This window comes from Diabrotica undecimpunctata, chromosome 7, assembly GCF_040954645.1.
Source record: "Diabrotica undecimpunctata isolate CICGRU chromosome 7, icDiaUnde3, whole genome shotgun sequence".
NCBI classification, from domain to species: domain Eukaryota; kingdom Metazoa; phylum Arthropoda; class Insecta; order Coleoptera; family Chrysomelidae; genus Diabrotica; species Diabrotica undecimpunctata.
Genome location: NC_092809.1, coordinates 20018107 through 20036441, shown reverse-complemented (window position 1 = coordinate 20036441; position 18335 = coordinate 20018107). Strand labels below are relative to the sequence as shown.

Below are 18335 nucleotides of genomic sequence, written 5' to 3'. Positions count from 1 at the left end.
TAATCGCCTAACAAGCTCCAAAAATATTTCAAAAGAAACTTGGTCAATAATAAACGATTTTCGAAATAAAACCAGTGCCGCGAATCAAACCTTTTCTTTTCCTAACCCCGAAAATCTAAATGATTACTTTGTTAATGTGAGTAAAAATATAACCTCAACTATTTCGCCACAACAAGATCCAGTTTCCTATCTCCCTAATTCGAAAAACATTGCTGATACCTTCTTTTTAAGACCAGTTGATAAGACTGAACTCATTCGAACAATTCGTAGTATAAAAAGCAAATCGTCCTGTAGTACAGATGGATTATCTATTAAAATGATCTCAAATCTTCCGCATAATGTATTGGAGGTCATGGTCTCGCTAGTAAATGATTCCCTTGAGAAAGGTATATTCCCTAACTGCCTAAAGACTGCCATCGTTATTCCTCTTCATAAAGGTGGAGACAAATCTAATGCCTGCAACTATAGACCTATTGCCTTGTTACCAGAACTATCAAAAATTATTGAAAGGCTTATAAAAGTTCGACTTATGCCCTTTCTCCTTAAACATAATATTTTATCGCAAAATCAGTTCGGCTTTTTGTCTAATAAATGTACTAGTGATGCCATGTTTTCTGTGTTACATGAGGTATATCTATCACTAAATAGTAACCTCTTCTCCGCCACCGTTCTCTGCGACTATTCCAAAGCCTTCGACTGCGTAAATCACGACATTCTATTAAAAAAATTAACTTTCTATGGAATTCGGGGTGTGTCTTTGAATTGGTTCAAAACTTACTTGGTAGGTAGGAAACAATTGGTTAGAATAAAAGACACCGACTCTAGTTGTAAAGACATTGAGTGTGGAGTACCGCAAGGTTCAGTATTAGGTCCCATTCTTTTTTTACTTTTCATTAATGACATCACTTACTTGAAAACTAAAGGGAAAATTTTTCTATTTGCTGATGATACCAGTATTACTTGGAGCAGCTCTAATATTTCAACGCTTCATTCAATTATAACCGCTGATTTGCTTATAATCAAGGCTTGGTCAGACTCCAACTTACTCCAGCTTTAACGTGGATAAGACATTAGCATTATCTTATAAAGGAGTCATTCAACCCTTGCTTTTGAATGAGAGCCAAATCAGTATCGTTAATTCCGTGAAATTTCTAGGTATTCTTGTCGACAGCGATCTCAAATGGTCCTTGCATACTGACTTCTTAAGGAAGAAACTAGCCTCAGCTTGCTTTGCAATAAGATCTGTTTCGAAGGAACTAAATTTATCTTCTGCCAAAATGCCACATTTCTCATTGTTCGAGTCCCATCTTCGATATGGGCTTCCATTTTGGGGTTCTAGTACAGCGGCCCAATTCGATTCTATTTTTAAGTTACAAAAAAGAGCAATTCGTTGTCTATTTGGTCTCAAACAAACAACTCATTGCAAGACTTACTTCAAAAATCACGGAATTTTGACGTTTCCCTCTTTATTTATTTTGGAAACGGTTTGTTTGATTCGCAAGCATCTTAACATTTTTCCCAATAGACCTGATCATGGCTACTCAATTAGAAATTCGGATTGTAACGTTTATTTACCGATCCCGTCCACTCAGCTAGTAAAGAATTCTATTCTATATAGTGCAAAAAAACTTTATAATCACCTTCCAAAAGAAATTAAATCTGCAACATCTTTCATTAAGTTTCGTAAGATGACAAAAATCTATCTCTCTGAAACACCATATTATTCAGTTGACGAGTTTCTTAATGTATAACAAAGAAACAAAATTAGTATTGTTTATAATTACATTTGGGTGTCTCAAGCAGTGGCTACAATTTGTCTCATTTGTTGTTGTCTGTACAAATTATGTAAGTTATACAATAATTTTACTAATTTAAAATTGTATTGTTCTGTTTTTTTATTATATTTGTTTTTGTTTTATACTTTTTGACTGATTTTTTTTAGCTTTGTCCATAAAATTGTTCAATAATTTTCAGTGACAATAAAGCATATTTCTATTCTATTCTATAACATGTCTCTTTTTTCCAAAAAAAAAACTCGCGACCATTTTTTTTAAGAAAGCTGCGAGCGTTGACTATTTTGTTGACTTTGGTTCTTCTATGATTGGTTTTTCTAGAATAGAAATATTCTATGGCTTTAATGAGACTGCAGAATGAATAGATGAATGGATAAAATTGTATACAGTAGAATCTCACTAATCCGGCAATATGAGAAACCAGAGGTGCCGGATTATTGAAATGTTTGGATTACTGAATTGTATTGATAATATTAATTGTAATGTATTCATAATAAATAAAATAAAACATTTAAAATAATCCTTAATTGAGGATTGTTTTGTGCAACTTTTTGTAGTCCTTGTTTAAAAACCTTTTCTCGCAAGTTTCGAATTGCAACCCTTGTTATGTTGGTATTGAAACAATTAAATGCTTTATCTCGTTTTACTTTTACAGCTGTGGTAGTTACTCCAATATTTCTACTAAGCTTTTTTCTTCTTGTACTGCCTCACATATTTCTTCATCTGTTATAATTTGCTCTGTTTCTTCGGTTTCTTTAAACCAAGAATTTAAATATTTTTCACTTGTCTCCAATTCTCAATTTATTACTTTACACTAATACATTGTTTTTGTTATAATACAGGGGCAAAAATGTTCAGGCGTTTGCGAACAGCGAGAGCAAAATGGGGTAGCGCCATCTCGTTGAAAATGAACAATATCAGCAGTTTCCTGAGCCCTCAATTGCGCTAGTAACCACTCGTTGACCATCTGCAGATAAGGGTATTAAGTTACGGAGTCTTAAAAAAAATATGGCTTAAGTAGATAAATGAAAGTCATTCCAGCTCATGTCATGACGTTAGGCGTGTGCAGGTGCACACTGCAGTAACCAAACGCTCTTTAATTGTAAACTAACTTGTGTCCGCCATCAGGTCTCACTCGCAACGAACGGTTGTCTGTCTGCGTGACCAGACAGGTGCCCTTGACGATGAGCGCATGCGCCGGAACAAACATTGGTTCGGTGTTAAAATATTATTATTATTACTGTAAAGGGACTTTCCGGCCACCCTGTATTTTGTTTTTTTTAATATCATGTATGTAGTATTCTTAACTCCATATATTATTTTGCCAATTTGTACATGTTCTCTCCACTATATAACTTCTTTAAAATGTATATTTTATTTTTCAAAAATTGGTTTCATACGGTGTGAGATGTAGGAAGGAGTGAGGTAGGCGCGGAGGTAGGGATTAAATTGGCTAAATGAAGTCTCTTTGTAGAGTCTACAATAAAAGTATAATACATGGAAATTCGGAGGTAGGTAGAAAGTAAACACACGTTATTGTTTGTAAATATATTTTAAATAGTGTAATAATCTCTAAATACAATCTATAAATAAATAAAAAATAATAAACAGTATCTTTTCATTTTGTGCTCAAGGAAGCATTCGTCAGGTTGTTAAGCTCCTTTAAAATATCTGAAAAGAAAATCAGTCATTTAATTTATATGGATATGTATACCTAGACTCTAGTCATCAGAGACGAAAATGCCAGTGAACCTCTAAAAATCATACGAACAAGCTGATTTTTGCCCAGAATGTCAATTTTGGGACTTCAAACGAAAAGCAAAAAGTTTGTCACTCTTATCCCCGGGCTTCCACCTAAAACGCCCCTCGTATGGGGTGAAAACGGAAACCATCAATTTACCAAGAATCTGCACGCTGTAGAAAAAAAATTTTAAACGAGAAACGTAGCTGAAATAATTTTGAACAAAAATGTTTACTAACACTTTTTCTGTCAAAAAAAACTCTTGAAGCGACCGGCAATTTTTAATGTCGAGATTTTTGAAATATTTTATGATTCTCATGAGATCAATAAAATTTACCACTTCCATTAACCGGTCACTATGGACTTTTCATTGTTAATAAGATGAAGTTCTTGCTTACGTGTGAAGCAAGCAGCAGTCGCAACTATAGTCGGACAATTTTCAATTAAAGGTGACTAATCTACAAATTGAACTAAACGGTAGCGGCAACCATGTAAAATGTCAGCAGTAAATTCTTACCGGGGTCATTTTTATTGTGTATGCTTCGCCCATGTAAATAAGTGAAAAAGTAAGATAAGTCCCATAAAATTTTCCCCCGTAACAATATAATTGGTGCGATTCACTAGTGTATAGTGAGACAAGTTCATTGAATAGTTTGAAAGATCGGTAAACTTATCAATATTTTGCTGGTCTATATATATTTACGTTTTTAGAAATAATGGGAATGAGAGAAATATGATATTTTAGTTTATTCGTTCCACATTTTATATGTGCATAGGCGTACTGTGTTCTATTTCTTGGGAATATATTAAGTAGACTTTATTATTAACTTTAAAATTGTTTTGAGGTAAGTAAAGTAAATTTAAGGAAAGTTTATTCTTTATATAGTATTAACCCATTAACGGCCGCTCAATATACAAAGAGAAATTTGACAATTAATTTATTAGATTGAATTAAAAACACATAAATTAAGACTAATTTACATCTAAAATGATTTTTTTTCTTATTTTCAAGGAAAACTCCAATTTTTAATAAAGGAACATATTGTATCTTAAATATAAATTAAATTTTAAGGTGAAAATTTTCGAAACATTCGGGGTGTAGATGCATTCTACCTTTTACATAAATAAATAGTATTACTTTTGCACATCCTACATTCATGCACTATCGTATCTTTTTGTAATGTGGCCAATACTATCGAATCTGGTTTTATCTGGTAAAGCAAATTTAGATTGACGTCCAGGTACTAAGTTTGACACTGATGTAGCGGTTTCTTACTACTACTACTTGTCGGTTTATAACGTTCTCCGTCGTTTTCCGACTTCCAATCGCCACTTAGACCGGTTGTTCCATAGATCTTCTTCTATGGCCCTCTCTCTCAGTTCTTTATTTATTCCTTCGCTCCAACTTTTTCTCGGTCTACCTCGTTTTCTCTTTCCTTCTGGTTGCCACTTTAGTATTTCTTTTGGCATTCGTTGTTCGTCCATTCTTTGTATGTGTCCGAACCAGATAAGTTGTTTTGTTGTTAGGTCATCTGTGATTGTTCGTTTGATTCCCATTATTTCTCTAATGCGTTCGTTGGTAATCCTTTCTCTTCTAGATCTTCCTGCGGCTCTTCTCCAAAAATCCATTTCCGTCGCTTTCAGCGTTGACAGTGTTCTTTCTTTCAGTGGCCATACCTCACAGCTGTATAAAGTGATACTTTTTACTATAGTCTCATATATCCTGTTTTTATTTTCTTTGCTGATGGATTGGTCCCATAAAATGGTGTTTAACATTGTGTTGGCTTCTCTCCCTGACGTATTTCTCTCTCTTATGGCTTTGTCTAATGTTCCATCTTGTGAAATAGTGATACCTAGGTATTTGTAGTCACAGCAGTGCTTTATCGTAGTGTTATCGTCTAATATGAGATCTTTTCTGCTCCAATGCACAGGTATTCGGTTTTCTTTTTATTTACTTCTAGACCCCACATATCATACTCTTCAATTAATTTTCGTGCCATATAGTTTAAATTTCGGTTTCTTCACTATTATAAATTATAAATATAAATCTATGTCGGCTCATGCTTTCTCTTATAATGTGCACTTCTTTATCCTCATCCTTTGACCAATGCATATCAACTTGAAGCAGATTGTGAACCAGATAATATACATATGCTAATAATTTTTTCTTAAATCTATGTTATTCATTTCAAAATCGTGGCGGTTATTCTGCGATGCATAAATATTTGTAAAATATAGAAAGGTTGGCTTGTGAAATTTCATGTGATAGGTTGTGTACACTAGGCTTTAACAATGAAAATCCCAGAGTGATCGGTCAATGTAAGTGATACATTTTATTGATCTCACGAGGATCGCAAAAAATGGCAAAAATCGCGCAACGGTATTTATTTAACAGCTTTATAGAAATTATCTGCAATCGTGTGCAAAAGACAGACGTCTGGCCTTAAGATAATTCGCCAACGCACAATAGGTGCACGGCACTATAAGAAGAAATTGTCTTTATTTATGACAAAATGCAAAAATTGCATAAGAAAGCTGCACTCTTCAAATTTAAAACTCATTTTGATTTTTGTAGATAGGACAATCTGATCAAAAGATATCGAATTTTTACTGTCGAGTTAATATGAATTTTATTAAAAAAATTTATTTCGCGCGCAACACTGACATTCATAATCGCCGATGTTTTTTTTATGATGTACAGATTATTGGTAAAAACGATGTTTTAGGCAGAACCCCGGGGGTAGGAGTGGCAAACTTTTTTCCCATATGGTGCAGACTTAATTAGACACATTATATATATATATATATATATATATATATATATATATATATATATATATATATATATATATATATATATATATATACAGGGTGTTATGAGGAACTGTGTATATTTCTACCTTGCATGTAGACCCCTAATGCATATTAAAAAGTGTCTGTCTTTTGGTCATAACTTTTGATCAGCAATTTCAACTTGTCTTATTGTTTGGTTACACTGTTATAACCTAATTAACTGATTTATTGAAACGAACAAAAATTGATTATTAATTTTAAAAAATATCGTTTTGTTCGTATAAAACATATACCCTGTATCCAATCCAATAGAATTTCTTGTACGATTTTTAGGTGGCACCGCAGGTTACAGCGTGAAAATGCAGATCAGGTGGTACGAATGCAAGATTAATGTCGTGCAAAGAAAAGATAGTTAAATAGGCTAATCCGCGCTAGAAAAAAAAGGATGCTGGAGGGATCTCTACGAAGAGTTGGATCAGGACGTAGGGGACAAGGGTACAGAATTGTAAAGAAATGCTTTGACACCTATCCTCCATACGACTATCCTCTCGAGAAATGGAGGAATAAAGAAGAATAAATAAGTGGCTTCGAGGCTAATAGATATTTTTTAATCTATAACTTACCAGTCATCTGGAGCTCTCCATTAGTCTTATTTCTATGAGAAGAATTTATAAAAGTTTTATTTCTTAAGTGAGTAAGTTTTAAATTCGGCAGTTTTCTTTCTTGGAACGGTAGTTTATTAGCTGAAAATAAAAAAATTAACCAGATATTCAAATAAAAAAAAAGTTATCTTACTACTAGCTTGTGTCTGAAGACTCGGTTCAGGAATTTTGAAAGTAGCGTTCCGGACAGTAGTCCTATATAAAATACTGCGGTCTTTTAAAATCTCCTTTCCCCTAGAAATGATATGGTCCAGGAAAACATTTCCGAATACCGGCTTTGACGCTTGTTCTAAAGTAGTTTTTTCAACATGCGACACATCTGGAATTTATAATAGTTAATTAGTACTCTATATAATATATATGTATATACTTAATAATGGAGTGATAATGTTATTTACTCATCAATTTAAATAATTAGTTAATTATTAGTTTATCTGATAATGAAGTTATACTTCTATACGCGCGTTCGACGTTGGAAATAAATCTGTACGGGAGTGAATCGGCAAAATCATTACATATGTAAGATATAGGTAAGAGAGAGACAAAAGATATATTTTCTCTCTCTTTCTCTCTCGAGAATGTATGACCGAGAACTGTCAATTTTGAAATACATTACTGTTATGTCTAATTGGCAAATTTTTTGCGTGTTGTGTTCATACGCTGGTATATGTGAGTTCGAATCTCAATACGAATTTCCTTTTTTATTTATAAAATATTTAATAACCCCATGTTAATCTTATTAAATATATGTGATATACGCAAAAATGCGAAATTTTAAAATAAAATGAAAATTTACAACATAATCGGAGTTGTTGGTTTTTTATTTTTATCTTCCACAAACATTTTTTGTAGTTATACTTCTATACGCGCGTTTGACGTTGGAAATTTGTACGGGAGTGAATCAGCAAAATCATTACATATGTAAGATATAGGTAAGAGAGAGACAGAAGATATATTTTCTCCCTCTTTCTCTCCCGAGAATAAAAATGTCTTTTGTAAATATATTTAATATTTATTAATATTATTATTTTTTTAAATATCATGGTAAATTAAACATGCGTAAGAAAGTTATGTATTGTCATTTTTAAATAATTATGAATATTGCATTTTAATTTGTATTGTATTATTACATTGAATTATGTTGCAGCGTATTGTATTGTATTTTTATATTAATAACAAAATAAACAATGAATTTTACTACAGAGTATGTGTAAAATTTTTTTTTGCATTCAACTCCTTTCATACATATATGAAAATAAAAATATACATTTTCATCAAAATATTGATTCAATCCTTCATTTACTATACTCCTATTACAGGTCAAATGTTGTTTATATACAGCAAACGATGCACCATATACCTATATACCTAATTCTGTTTCTCTTTCTGCTTCTCTTACCTATAGCATTACATATGTACTATTTGTGCAGATTGACTCCCATATAAATTTGTAACGGCGAACGCGTGTATAGAAGTATAACTTCTACCGGCAGTCCCACTGGACTGTCGCACCCGTTTTTTTTTATGAAATGCACGATATTTTGCAGCCCCCCAACTATACGCTTTTCAACTTTGATGGATGGGATAGTTCTTGTAGGGGACATATCAGCAGCATTTTCACGTTGTTCGATATCATAACCCAAGTTGCACATTTTTAGAAATGCTTGAATTGCCAATGAATTTGCATATTCATAAAGGATCATCTGTTTATCTTCTTTATTAATAAAGACAGTAATTTTGTCCTCCCACTCTATCTCTGAACTCGTGGATGAAGATCTATTTAATGGACCATGTACTATTAATAATGTTGATGCGGAAATTGGTTCTGCAGAAATTTCAGATGGGGCTGCTTTGCGGATATCTCGGTTTTTGCATCATCACGTTTTAATTTATTAGTGTCCGTATTGCTATCCAATCGTTGCACTTTCAAATTATCTTTCAATGGATTAGATTTTAATTCAGGTTTTACATTTTGTTCGTTATTAGCCGTCATTTGTATGCCTTAATACCTATTAGGCAAAACAAATATGAATGAACAAAACGGCGCCCCTTTTTACAAAAAAAAATTATTAATTGTTGATGAAGAATTTGTAGAGATACAAGTAATTTCAGATGACAAAATAATCATTTACGAAGCGACGGAACAAAAAATAAAATAGATACTATTGCTGAAAGCAGGTAGTGAGCATATCTTTTCGTATTCGGTCATATTTAAGAATTATAATTGACAAAAGAGTAAGTTTAGTAATACTACAGCTTTCTACAATTCTTTACAATGTCCAAAATTTCCTTCAATGTAGTTAAACTACTTCACTTATCACAATACGCATTATTTTAATTTACCAAGTTATCATCATCCCGGTGCTACAGCCCTTAAGGAGTTTCGACCATCTCAAGCTTTCTGGGTCATTCTGCTCTGTTCCTTGCTTCGGGGATTCCATCTATCAGTCTATATCAGTGTTTTATAGTTTTATACGAGTTTTTTGAGAAAGACTTTTGTTAGCCAAATACTTTGATAGACCATGATAACACCTATTTGCAATTATAAACCGCTTCGAAGTTTTAGTCACTGGCAATAAGATCCTCGTCAATATTTCTAGTTCTCGTGTACGTGCTAGCCGGCTTCAATTTGGTTTTATTTTGATTTATATGTAATCCCATTCGTTATGCTGCTGGTACTAGGTCGGTTAGGAGTTCTGTGGTCATGTCCACATCGTCAGCATATGCTAAAATTTGGACTGATCTATTATAGTTAACCTGCTGTCTAAATTAGCCTCTCGAACGACTTCCTCTAATGCTATGTTAATAAGCTGACTTAAAAGGAAAAGTATGTCCTGAAAATTTATATAAAAGTTGTGAATTCTGTGCCGAAGAAACCTTTTAAAAATGACATTTTTAACAATTGTTTAAGAACGGTTAACAACTTCATATAAAGGTGTTTCTAATCTAAATTGATACAATCTATATACAGTGCTTATCAGATGAAAAACTATCCACCTTAAATAACTTGTAAACTTCTAATTTTTAGGAAAAGTGCCAAAACACGTCAATTACTATTTGAAGGGCGAGACATTATGTCAGATTTAAACTTGAAAAGGTGGAAAGACCCCTCATATTATCCCTTAATTTTTTTTAATTACTCCCACCTTGTTTTATTTCATATTTGGATTCTCCTCTTTGTACTGATTTCAAAAATGTATAACACATGATGCTTAAAATGATTAGTTTTTAAGAAAAATAAATACAAAATCAAAAAAAATTGGATTGAAAAAAATTATTTTTTTAACAATTTTATTACAAACATTTAAAATGAACATTTCACTACCCAAAACGTTTACAATTGTTCAAAATGACTGCCATTCTCTTTTATTAAAATAATACAATCTATTTTAAAATTCTTTTCTGACATTGCTTACCACGTGTGTATTTACTTGTCGACATTCATCCTCTATTCATTGTCGTAAATCATCCAGAGATTCTGGTTGAATAGCATAAATTTTTGTTTTTAAATACCTCCATAAGAAGAAGTCTAGGGGTATTAAATCCGGTGACCTAGGTGGCCAATCCATCATCTGTCTTCTTATCAATCCAACGAGCGGGAAAAGTTTTGGTTAATACATTGTCGCACAGGTAGACCAAAGTGTTTAGGAGCTTCATCTTGTTGAAATATAACCAAATCTTCGAAAAGGTTATTATCATTTTCTACTATTTTTATAATACTATCAACCACTTGTAACAGGTTTAGGAGATATAAGACATCAAAAATTACCCATTTTTAAGGTCAGAGTGTATATTGGTTATACCAATTTAATTCTGAATAGATGGAACTTAAATTTATGGAAGATTCGGAAGGCGAAAGAAGGTGAAACACCAATTGCTTTGCTTATTGTTGACAGTGACTGTGATTGCTCAACCTCTAAGTGAACTTGCCCTAAAACGGCTACTTGGATTGCTTCGTTATTTACAAGTCCCTGTCGGGTTATGTTTTTTATTGCAAACTGACCCTGTTGCTTTAAATTTCTGCATCGGTTCAATCACATATTTATGAGTTGCATGTCTATTGTGGTGTGTTTTATTAAAATATCTAGCAGCAGCTCTTGCACAATATTATTTTTGTACTACAAACCTACAATTTCGATTCTTCTTCTGACTAGATTAAATATATTAGGATGTTATATATTAAGATGGATATATTTCTTCGCTATATTCTATTTATATTCTATATTTTAATAGTTACCTTTATTACCCAAATTTTGATTTTCCGTATTCTCATCAGCAAAACAAATCCATAAGTTTTTAATTGAACTAAGAAGAATTTTGCAACGCTTGATAATCCTTAAGTGGCTGCTTCTTTCGTCGGGTAATACATCAAATGCTGTTTTTACTTCGTTTAAAACTAAAAACAAAGAAAACGTGAATTTTTGTGTTATAAAAAACGCATAAATCACAAAAGGATCAGAATGTATCGTCCTATCGTCGGGTATATGATGACAGAGAACGTTTCATTTGAAAAACAATCCACAACTCCCTTAAACTATAGAAAGAGATTACTTGTAATAGGGATATAAGTTTATCAGTGTTGAAATATTGGTACACAGTTCAATACATCAGGAACAACATGCATCTAAAGCAGGTAATTCAACCGAGACAGCACTTTACAGACTTGTATAACAAGTGTGGAATACAACTGAAAATAAAGAGGTGATGTTTTTTTGTATATAAAGAGGGAGCCTTTTTGTATATAAAGGGGGCTTTCGACAACATTTCGATAATATCTATAAAGCATGCGCTGAGACGTAAAGGAATCGAGTTCAATCATCCTTGGAGAGACCGTGTTGGTCCGGATCGACAAAGGATGCCCACAGGAGAGAGTTCTGTCCCCACTGCTGTGTAATCTGGTGATGAATGGACTAATAAGGACTTAAAAGACCCGTGGTCATAAAACAATTCGATATGCGGATGATTTGGTAATCATCTTGCAAAGAAAGTACAATAGTGGCTTTGACACGCAGACAGAAATTAGAGGGATTAGGTCTTCTAACGTTGCAGGGATAAGAAATTCAGTAAAGGGAGAGGTAAAGTATCTCAAGGTTATGCTAGACTCGAAACTTACCTGAAACAGGCAATTAGACCAAAAACAAGTAGCACAGTGACAACTCTTATGAGTGTCAGACGCATGTATGGGAAGAAATGGAAATTAATACCGAACATGGTGCATTATGTGTACCCCATAGTGATCAAACTCTCAATTACCTACGCAGAGACGATGTAGTGGAATAAGATACTTCAAACAACTGTCAAAGCCTAATTCAGTATGGAACAAAGACTTGCGTGTATGGGGATAACTGGTGCCATACGTACCATTCCACAACAGCAGCTTCGAACTGAAACTTCGCAATGGTGAGACAGGGCCTATGAGTATCACAAGGACTGTGACGAAGCACACCCTTAATGTGGCACCGGATCACATGACAAAAGATACAATTTTAAGAATTCATACAGGATGTCTTTTCCAGAGAGAAATATATGAAGAAACAAGAAGTAGGACCACAATTAACAGGCTAAGATCTAGTACATAGACGTATCCAAGACGAGAGCAGAAATATATTCCGAAATTCCAAGAATTAGCGAAAGTTTTGCATTGGGGAGGAATTGCACCGTTTTCAAGCGGATATTTATACGATACTGCAATGTGAAAAGGGAAATAATGAGGGAGCACTTTAAAAAGAACCGATCCATATATTGTGTGACAGTCAAGCAGCACTGAAGGCACTGGCGTGTCAGGACGTGACGTCCAGACTGGTAGGGACTGTAAATCCAATGGAATGACTATTTTAACCTTTCCACCCCATTACAGTAATAAACTACAACCATTAGATGTTGGCGTTTATTTTTCATTTAAGGCACACTATAACAGAGCTGTCGACTGGAACCTGGAATTCCAATGACCATATAGGATATACCAGAATGTATTACGAAAACATTTCAGTAATGACTCATCAATATAACATCAGGATTCCGTAAATCGGGCATTTTCCCTTATGATCGGGATGATTTTGCAGAAGAAGATTTTCTTCCTAGTTCCGTCACAGATCGGCCTGAACAGTAAACATCTTTAAATGGTACTGTCGAATCTCTAGTTTCAGATTCCTGCGCAAATGACAAACATAAGGAAAACGATCCTACTTCGAATCTTAATACTGTGTCATGACAACAAAATGGTTTTCGAAACCTCAAGAGTTTCGAGGCTACTCCAAATCCGCTGCAAGAAACCGAGTGCAGAACAGAAAACGCCGAAAAAGTTTTATTCCAATAGACACCCCAGAAAAAATTTAACTTCAAACAAAGAACACCGAGAAACGCAAAGCTAGAGCTAGAACAGTAAAATAACGATTTATCGAATCCGAAAATAGTTCTTTAAGTGACCAAGCAGAATCCCTAAACAGCTCATCTGAATATGATGCCGACCTTGAAGCTCCAATAACACGATTCGAAGAACTGGATGGAAATGCAGTCATTGATGACTATGTTCTTGTAGAGTACGCAAGCAAAAAGTCAGTAAAATATTTTGTTGGCAAATTTTTGACTAATCATTTCCGATGATTTCGAATATGAGATCAATTATCTGAGAAGAAAAAATAAATCGAACAAGTTCTTTTCTCCAAACGTTCCTGAAGTTGCTAGGGTTATATCGCAAGACATAGTGATGATTTTACCTGTACCAGTGTTTTATGGAAAAACAAAGAGGCAAAATAATTGTGTTCAGTTCGAAGTGAATTTTGGCGCACTACATCTTCAATGAACGATGTCTCGTTGTGGACCACTGTGGGACACAGTGAGACACTTTGCAATGTCAAAAAGATTTTTTTTTACACTTATGTTTTCAAATTCAAATCTATTTGTGTATTTTTATAAAATAAAGGCCAATTTATAGGATTATTTGTTTGTTTTCAATCTATACAGAAAAAGTTGTGAAAAAATCTCGAATGACTAAAAACCGTCTCACTCTGGACCAGTCTCCCCTACATGACTGGCTGAGACAACGATTAAGGGGAACAAAAAAAATACTGTTTGCTTTTAAATACATAATTAATTACCAAAGAAAATTCTTTACCACATTTAAAATCAGAGTAAGCGTTTTTTATTTCGCTAACATTAGCTTCTTGTTGATCTTCAATAACTATTTGCATAAATTTTTCAAGAACTTTGGATTGCCGTAATAGCTTATCAAATAAGGTTACGTCCATCGTTGATTGTGTCTTGACACTTTCTGAAATATCTGCCACTAACAATTTGTTTTCTTCATATATCACCTATAAAAAGAAACATTAATTGAAACACATCATTTGCTACACTGCTAAAAATATTCATGTGAATATAAAATACTTACCTCGCAAAATGCGAATGGATCTATAATAAGACATATTAGTTTGTGTAATATTCGAGCCTGGTTTAACCAATAATCTTTAAGAAGAAGAGATAGTTGAATTTTATTTAAAGATATCTCGTTAAGAACAGACGTAAACGCTGGAACTAGCTCCGTTTCTAGTGCTTCTAAACTAGCTAAACAGCTTCTGATTTTTACGCAATCTACAATTACACAAAATATATAAGTAAATGCTTAATAGTGCCTGATATTGCAACTGATATACAGTACGTTAAGTTTAAAATTAGATATACACCCTATAAATGGCAACACTGCGAGCCGTCGACGTTCCACGAACCTCCGTTGGCCCGTCGCCAATAATTTGTCATTAAACAGTAGTTGTTTAAAGCAATAACAGCGTAGATTTTTAATTTATTTTTGTAAGCAACATGTCTGTTTATACGCTCGCAATCAATTCATAATATTATTAAAAATTTTGAGAGTTGTTATTGCCTCAAAAACTGCAGAAAATGTCACGCTCAAGAAGTGTCACCAGAAAAATTTGAGGAAGGAGAATACCGGGATACACAAATGTGTGCAACGCTCGAATAATTAGGGAGTACTTAAACAATACTTTCCCGAATCGAGTTATCAGTGGAACAAGCGATATTAAGTGACCTGTGCGATCTCCAGATCTTACACCCATGGACTTCTTTTTTCGGGGACATTTAAAAAGCATTATCTACGATCATCCTGAGGTTAGAGCCCAAAATTTGGATGAATTAAAGAACCGAATAAGAGAAGTTTACTGCAGAGCGCAGAAACTCTTTCATCTGTCCGCAGAAGTTTTTATGACATATTGGGATACTGTTCAGCTGTAGAAGTCAAATATTTGAATCATTTCTGTATGGCATACAAATTATTTCTTATTTTATTAGGAATTATTTTTTATTTTCAATAAGAGTAAATTCTTTGTTTTTATCTTTTTAAAGAAATGCGTTTTCATTTTAAATTCATCCACAAAAAATTGTTCACATTATTAAAAACAGATACAAATGCCACATTGTCACTAATAGAATGCATTAATACTTTGTGGAATACTTTAATCAAGCAAATAACAACATTAGCATTCAATGAATCAAACTATAAACAGCAACTACTTTATCTGCACAAAATGATGCAAAATATTATAACTATCAACTTACTATTACTGCAGCTGGAACAAGATACAGCAAAGAGTCCAATTTGTAAAATTCTATCAACATGCAAATCGAGTTCAACAATTAAGTTATCCAGTTCACTTTGCTTTCCCCTATTAGATTTATCAAAACAAAAAGTGTGAATTGCTTCTAAAGGTAAAGTGTATTCGGAAAAAACTTTCAGGCTTAACTTCAAAACGGCTGTGTTCACTCTACGCTCCAAAGCACATAACTTATTGGTACATGTATCGATAAATAAGTTCAGCATTGCAGTATTTGGTATTGGTTTGTTAATTTCAACAGAGAGACTTTCAAGAGCTTCAAGTACCTAAAACACAAGGAAATGTCATCATTTAGAAAGGCAAATTTTATTAAGGTTAAGTTAAAAGCTGTTTCTAAAAGCTATTTATTGCAAATTTTTGGAAGTCATTATAGCTTATTTTTTTTTGTTTATCTCATAGTGGGTAAAATTACAAGAAATAATAAAGATAAAAAGAGACAATAAATTGATATAATATACCTATGAATATAAGCCATATAAACTTCATACATGGTGTATACAAAAATTAGTTGTAGAAATAAAAATACCATAATAAAATCAGAAGCAGTATAACATAAAGGAAATAAGACTTTTTTAATCGGAGCAAAACAGTTCTATTGAACTATCCCAAAAAGCTGAAAATTGGAAGATGTCTGTCTATGAAGAAGGAAGGAGATTTCAATAGCCTCCTAAAAATAAGCTATACAAAAATACTGTTAGATCTTCAGAAAACTGAACTGAGAATAATCACAGGTGTTCTCACTACAATAGACCATTCTCAGATATATACCTGTAAAATGGCTAAAGGGGACCACATTTAACTTAGCGAAAATTCAGATGAAACAGTGGAAATTATTGTCTGCATCTTCTATGTAATTGGATGCTAATACCATAAATACTTTGAACATATTCTTCTTCTTCTTGACTGGCTTTACAATTCAGGCTGCATCCACTATCCACATCCTCATTTCCTATTGTTGTATCCCAATCTTGGATAAATCTGCTTCAACATCATCCTTCCATCTTTTTCTGGGACTCCCCACTGATTTTCTACTGTCTACCTTCTCAAAAAACACTGTCTTTAACTGATCTTACCACATGACCTGCCCATCTTATCTGGTTAGCTTTTATATGTCTGACAATGTTTTCGGTAGCATACAGTTTCACCACTTCAGCATTGCAGAGTTTTCTCCACTCTCACCTCAATTCATTTCTTTGAAATATAACAAAACTGTAAAAGTATGTTCTCAATACGAAGTCTGAATAAACACAAACTATGGAAAAATAGAAAAATTTATTTCTTTAAAAGATCATAGACTTTATTTTTAAAAACGATTGTTTTATTTAAAATAATATTTCCTCTTAATATACTTACCGATTGGCTACTCCCTCTTATTTTTTTATAATCATCCAATAGTGTTACTTGAGCTATTGACATGGCATGACTTAATACTTCTTCAAATAATACTTTAGTATCATGAAATATATTTTTTGCTTCTTGTTTTTTATTAATATAATCAATTTCGTTCAGTTTATCAAGAGCTGAATCCATCCACTTTACAAAATTCCCATTGGATATGTCTTTAATAACAGTTTGTGATAGGGTTTGCTTAATTCCATCCAAAGAATACACCATTTGTTTTTGACAAAAGCATCTGATTTCCTAAATACAAAAAATATTTATCAACGAAAATAATATTAATATTGAGTGAAGAATAAAATTATTACTCTAAAATGTTGATTAAAAAAATACATCATAGTGGTAGTGGAATATCTAAACAGCTATGACTCATGCATGTGCAAAGTATAAATTTACATTTCGACCCTACAAACTTTAATAATTCTAGATGACCAGACCCCCAGATATTTTCAAGGCCATAGCCATTTAGAAAATCCAAAGGCTGTACCTATGTACACAAAAGAATTCTTGACAACAGTAGTCCTCATTATTATGCTAGACATAGATGAAATTTAGCAATAAAATTGTAACTACAAAATATTTTTTCAGTTATCACTTAACTGGCATATTTAAACAGTATAATAAACTATTAAAGGGAATACATATATAGTATATAAGCATGTATAAAGATGTTTCTTGTATGAAAATCCTTCAGACTTTATCAAATCACAGAGGCAAATACCCTTTGAACATATTGCCAGTTGCTTTATTAAACAAATTAGGTAAATTTTTTAATACATTACCCTCACTTATACATTATCTTACCATCAAGGGTTGTTCAACCTCCGATTCTCTTACGAATATATTAATAAGTAAAGATAGAGATGTAAGAAGTTGTTGAAGATATAAGAGTAATTTCTCTTTATAATTCAATTCTTTGTGTAGTTTTTTATTATATTCCGTAATATACACAATTACTTTTGTAAGTAGTCTGCATAATCCCTAAAAGAAGCACAAAACCTAATATTATAAACTTGATAGAAGTTTTAAAATATAACAAAGGTACCTTAAACCAGTTTAACAAATCTGTATTGTGGGAAATGTTACCATTCAGTGTATTTAAATACACTTTTGTCAATTTAATGTGTTTAAATATTGAGGTGTAAGAGTTTTTCGATATATTTTCCATTATATTTATTGAGATCAATGGACTTATCAAATCTATTTATTTAAAATCAAAACAGTTTGAATTTTGACATTAGTGAACAGAACAGGTAAAATAACGATATTACAGAACATCCAACATAACATTTTAAATGATGTGCTTACATTTTGGCAAGAA

At 32.8% G+C, this 18335-nt stretch overlaps 1 protein-coding gene across 1 annotated transcript; it reads right to left on the bottom strand.

The window, feature by feature from the left end:
• Positions 1-3326: 3326 nt before the first annotated feature.
• LOC140446205 (serendipity locus protein alpha-like) lies at positions 3327-18275 on the bottom strand. Its single transcript, XM_072538742.1, has 10 exons — positions 18060-18275; positions 17819-17995; positions 16970-17257; positions 15561-15882; positions 14380-14579; positions 14104-14302; positions 11227-11385; positions 7123-7308; positions 6951-7070; positions 3327-3464 (listed from the first exon to the last, which is right to left on the bottom strand). The coding sequence occupies exons 1-10, from the start codon at positions 18180-18182 to the stop codon at positions 3412-3414; spliced, it is 1827 nt and encodes a 608-aa protein (XP_072394843.1). The 5' UTR covers positions 18183-18275; the 3' UTR covers positions 3327-3411.
• Between the last annotated feature and the right edge of the window lie 60 nt (positions 18276-18335).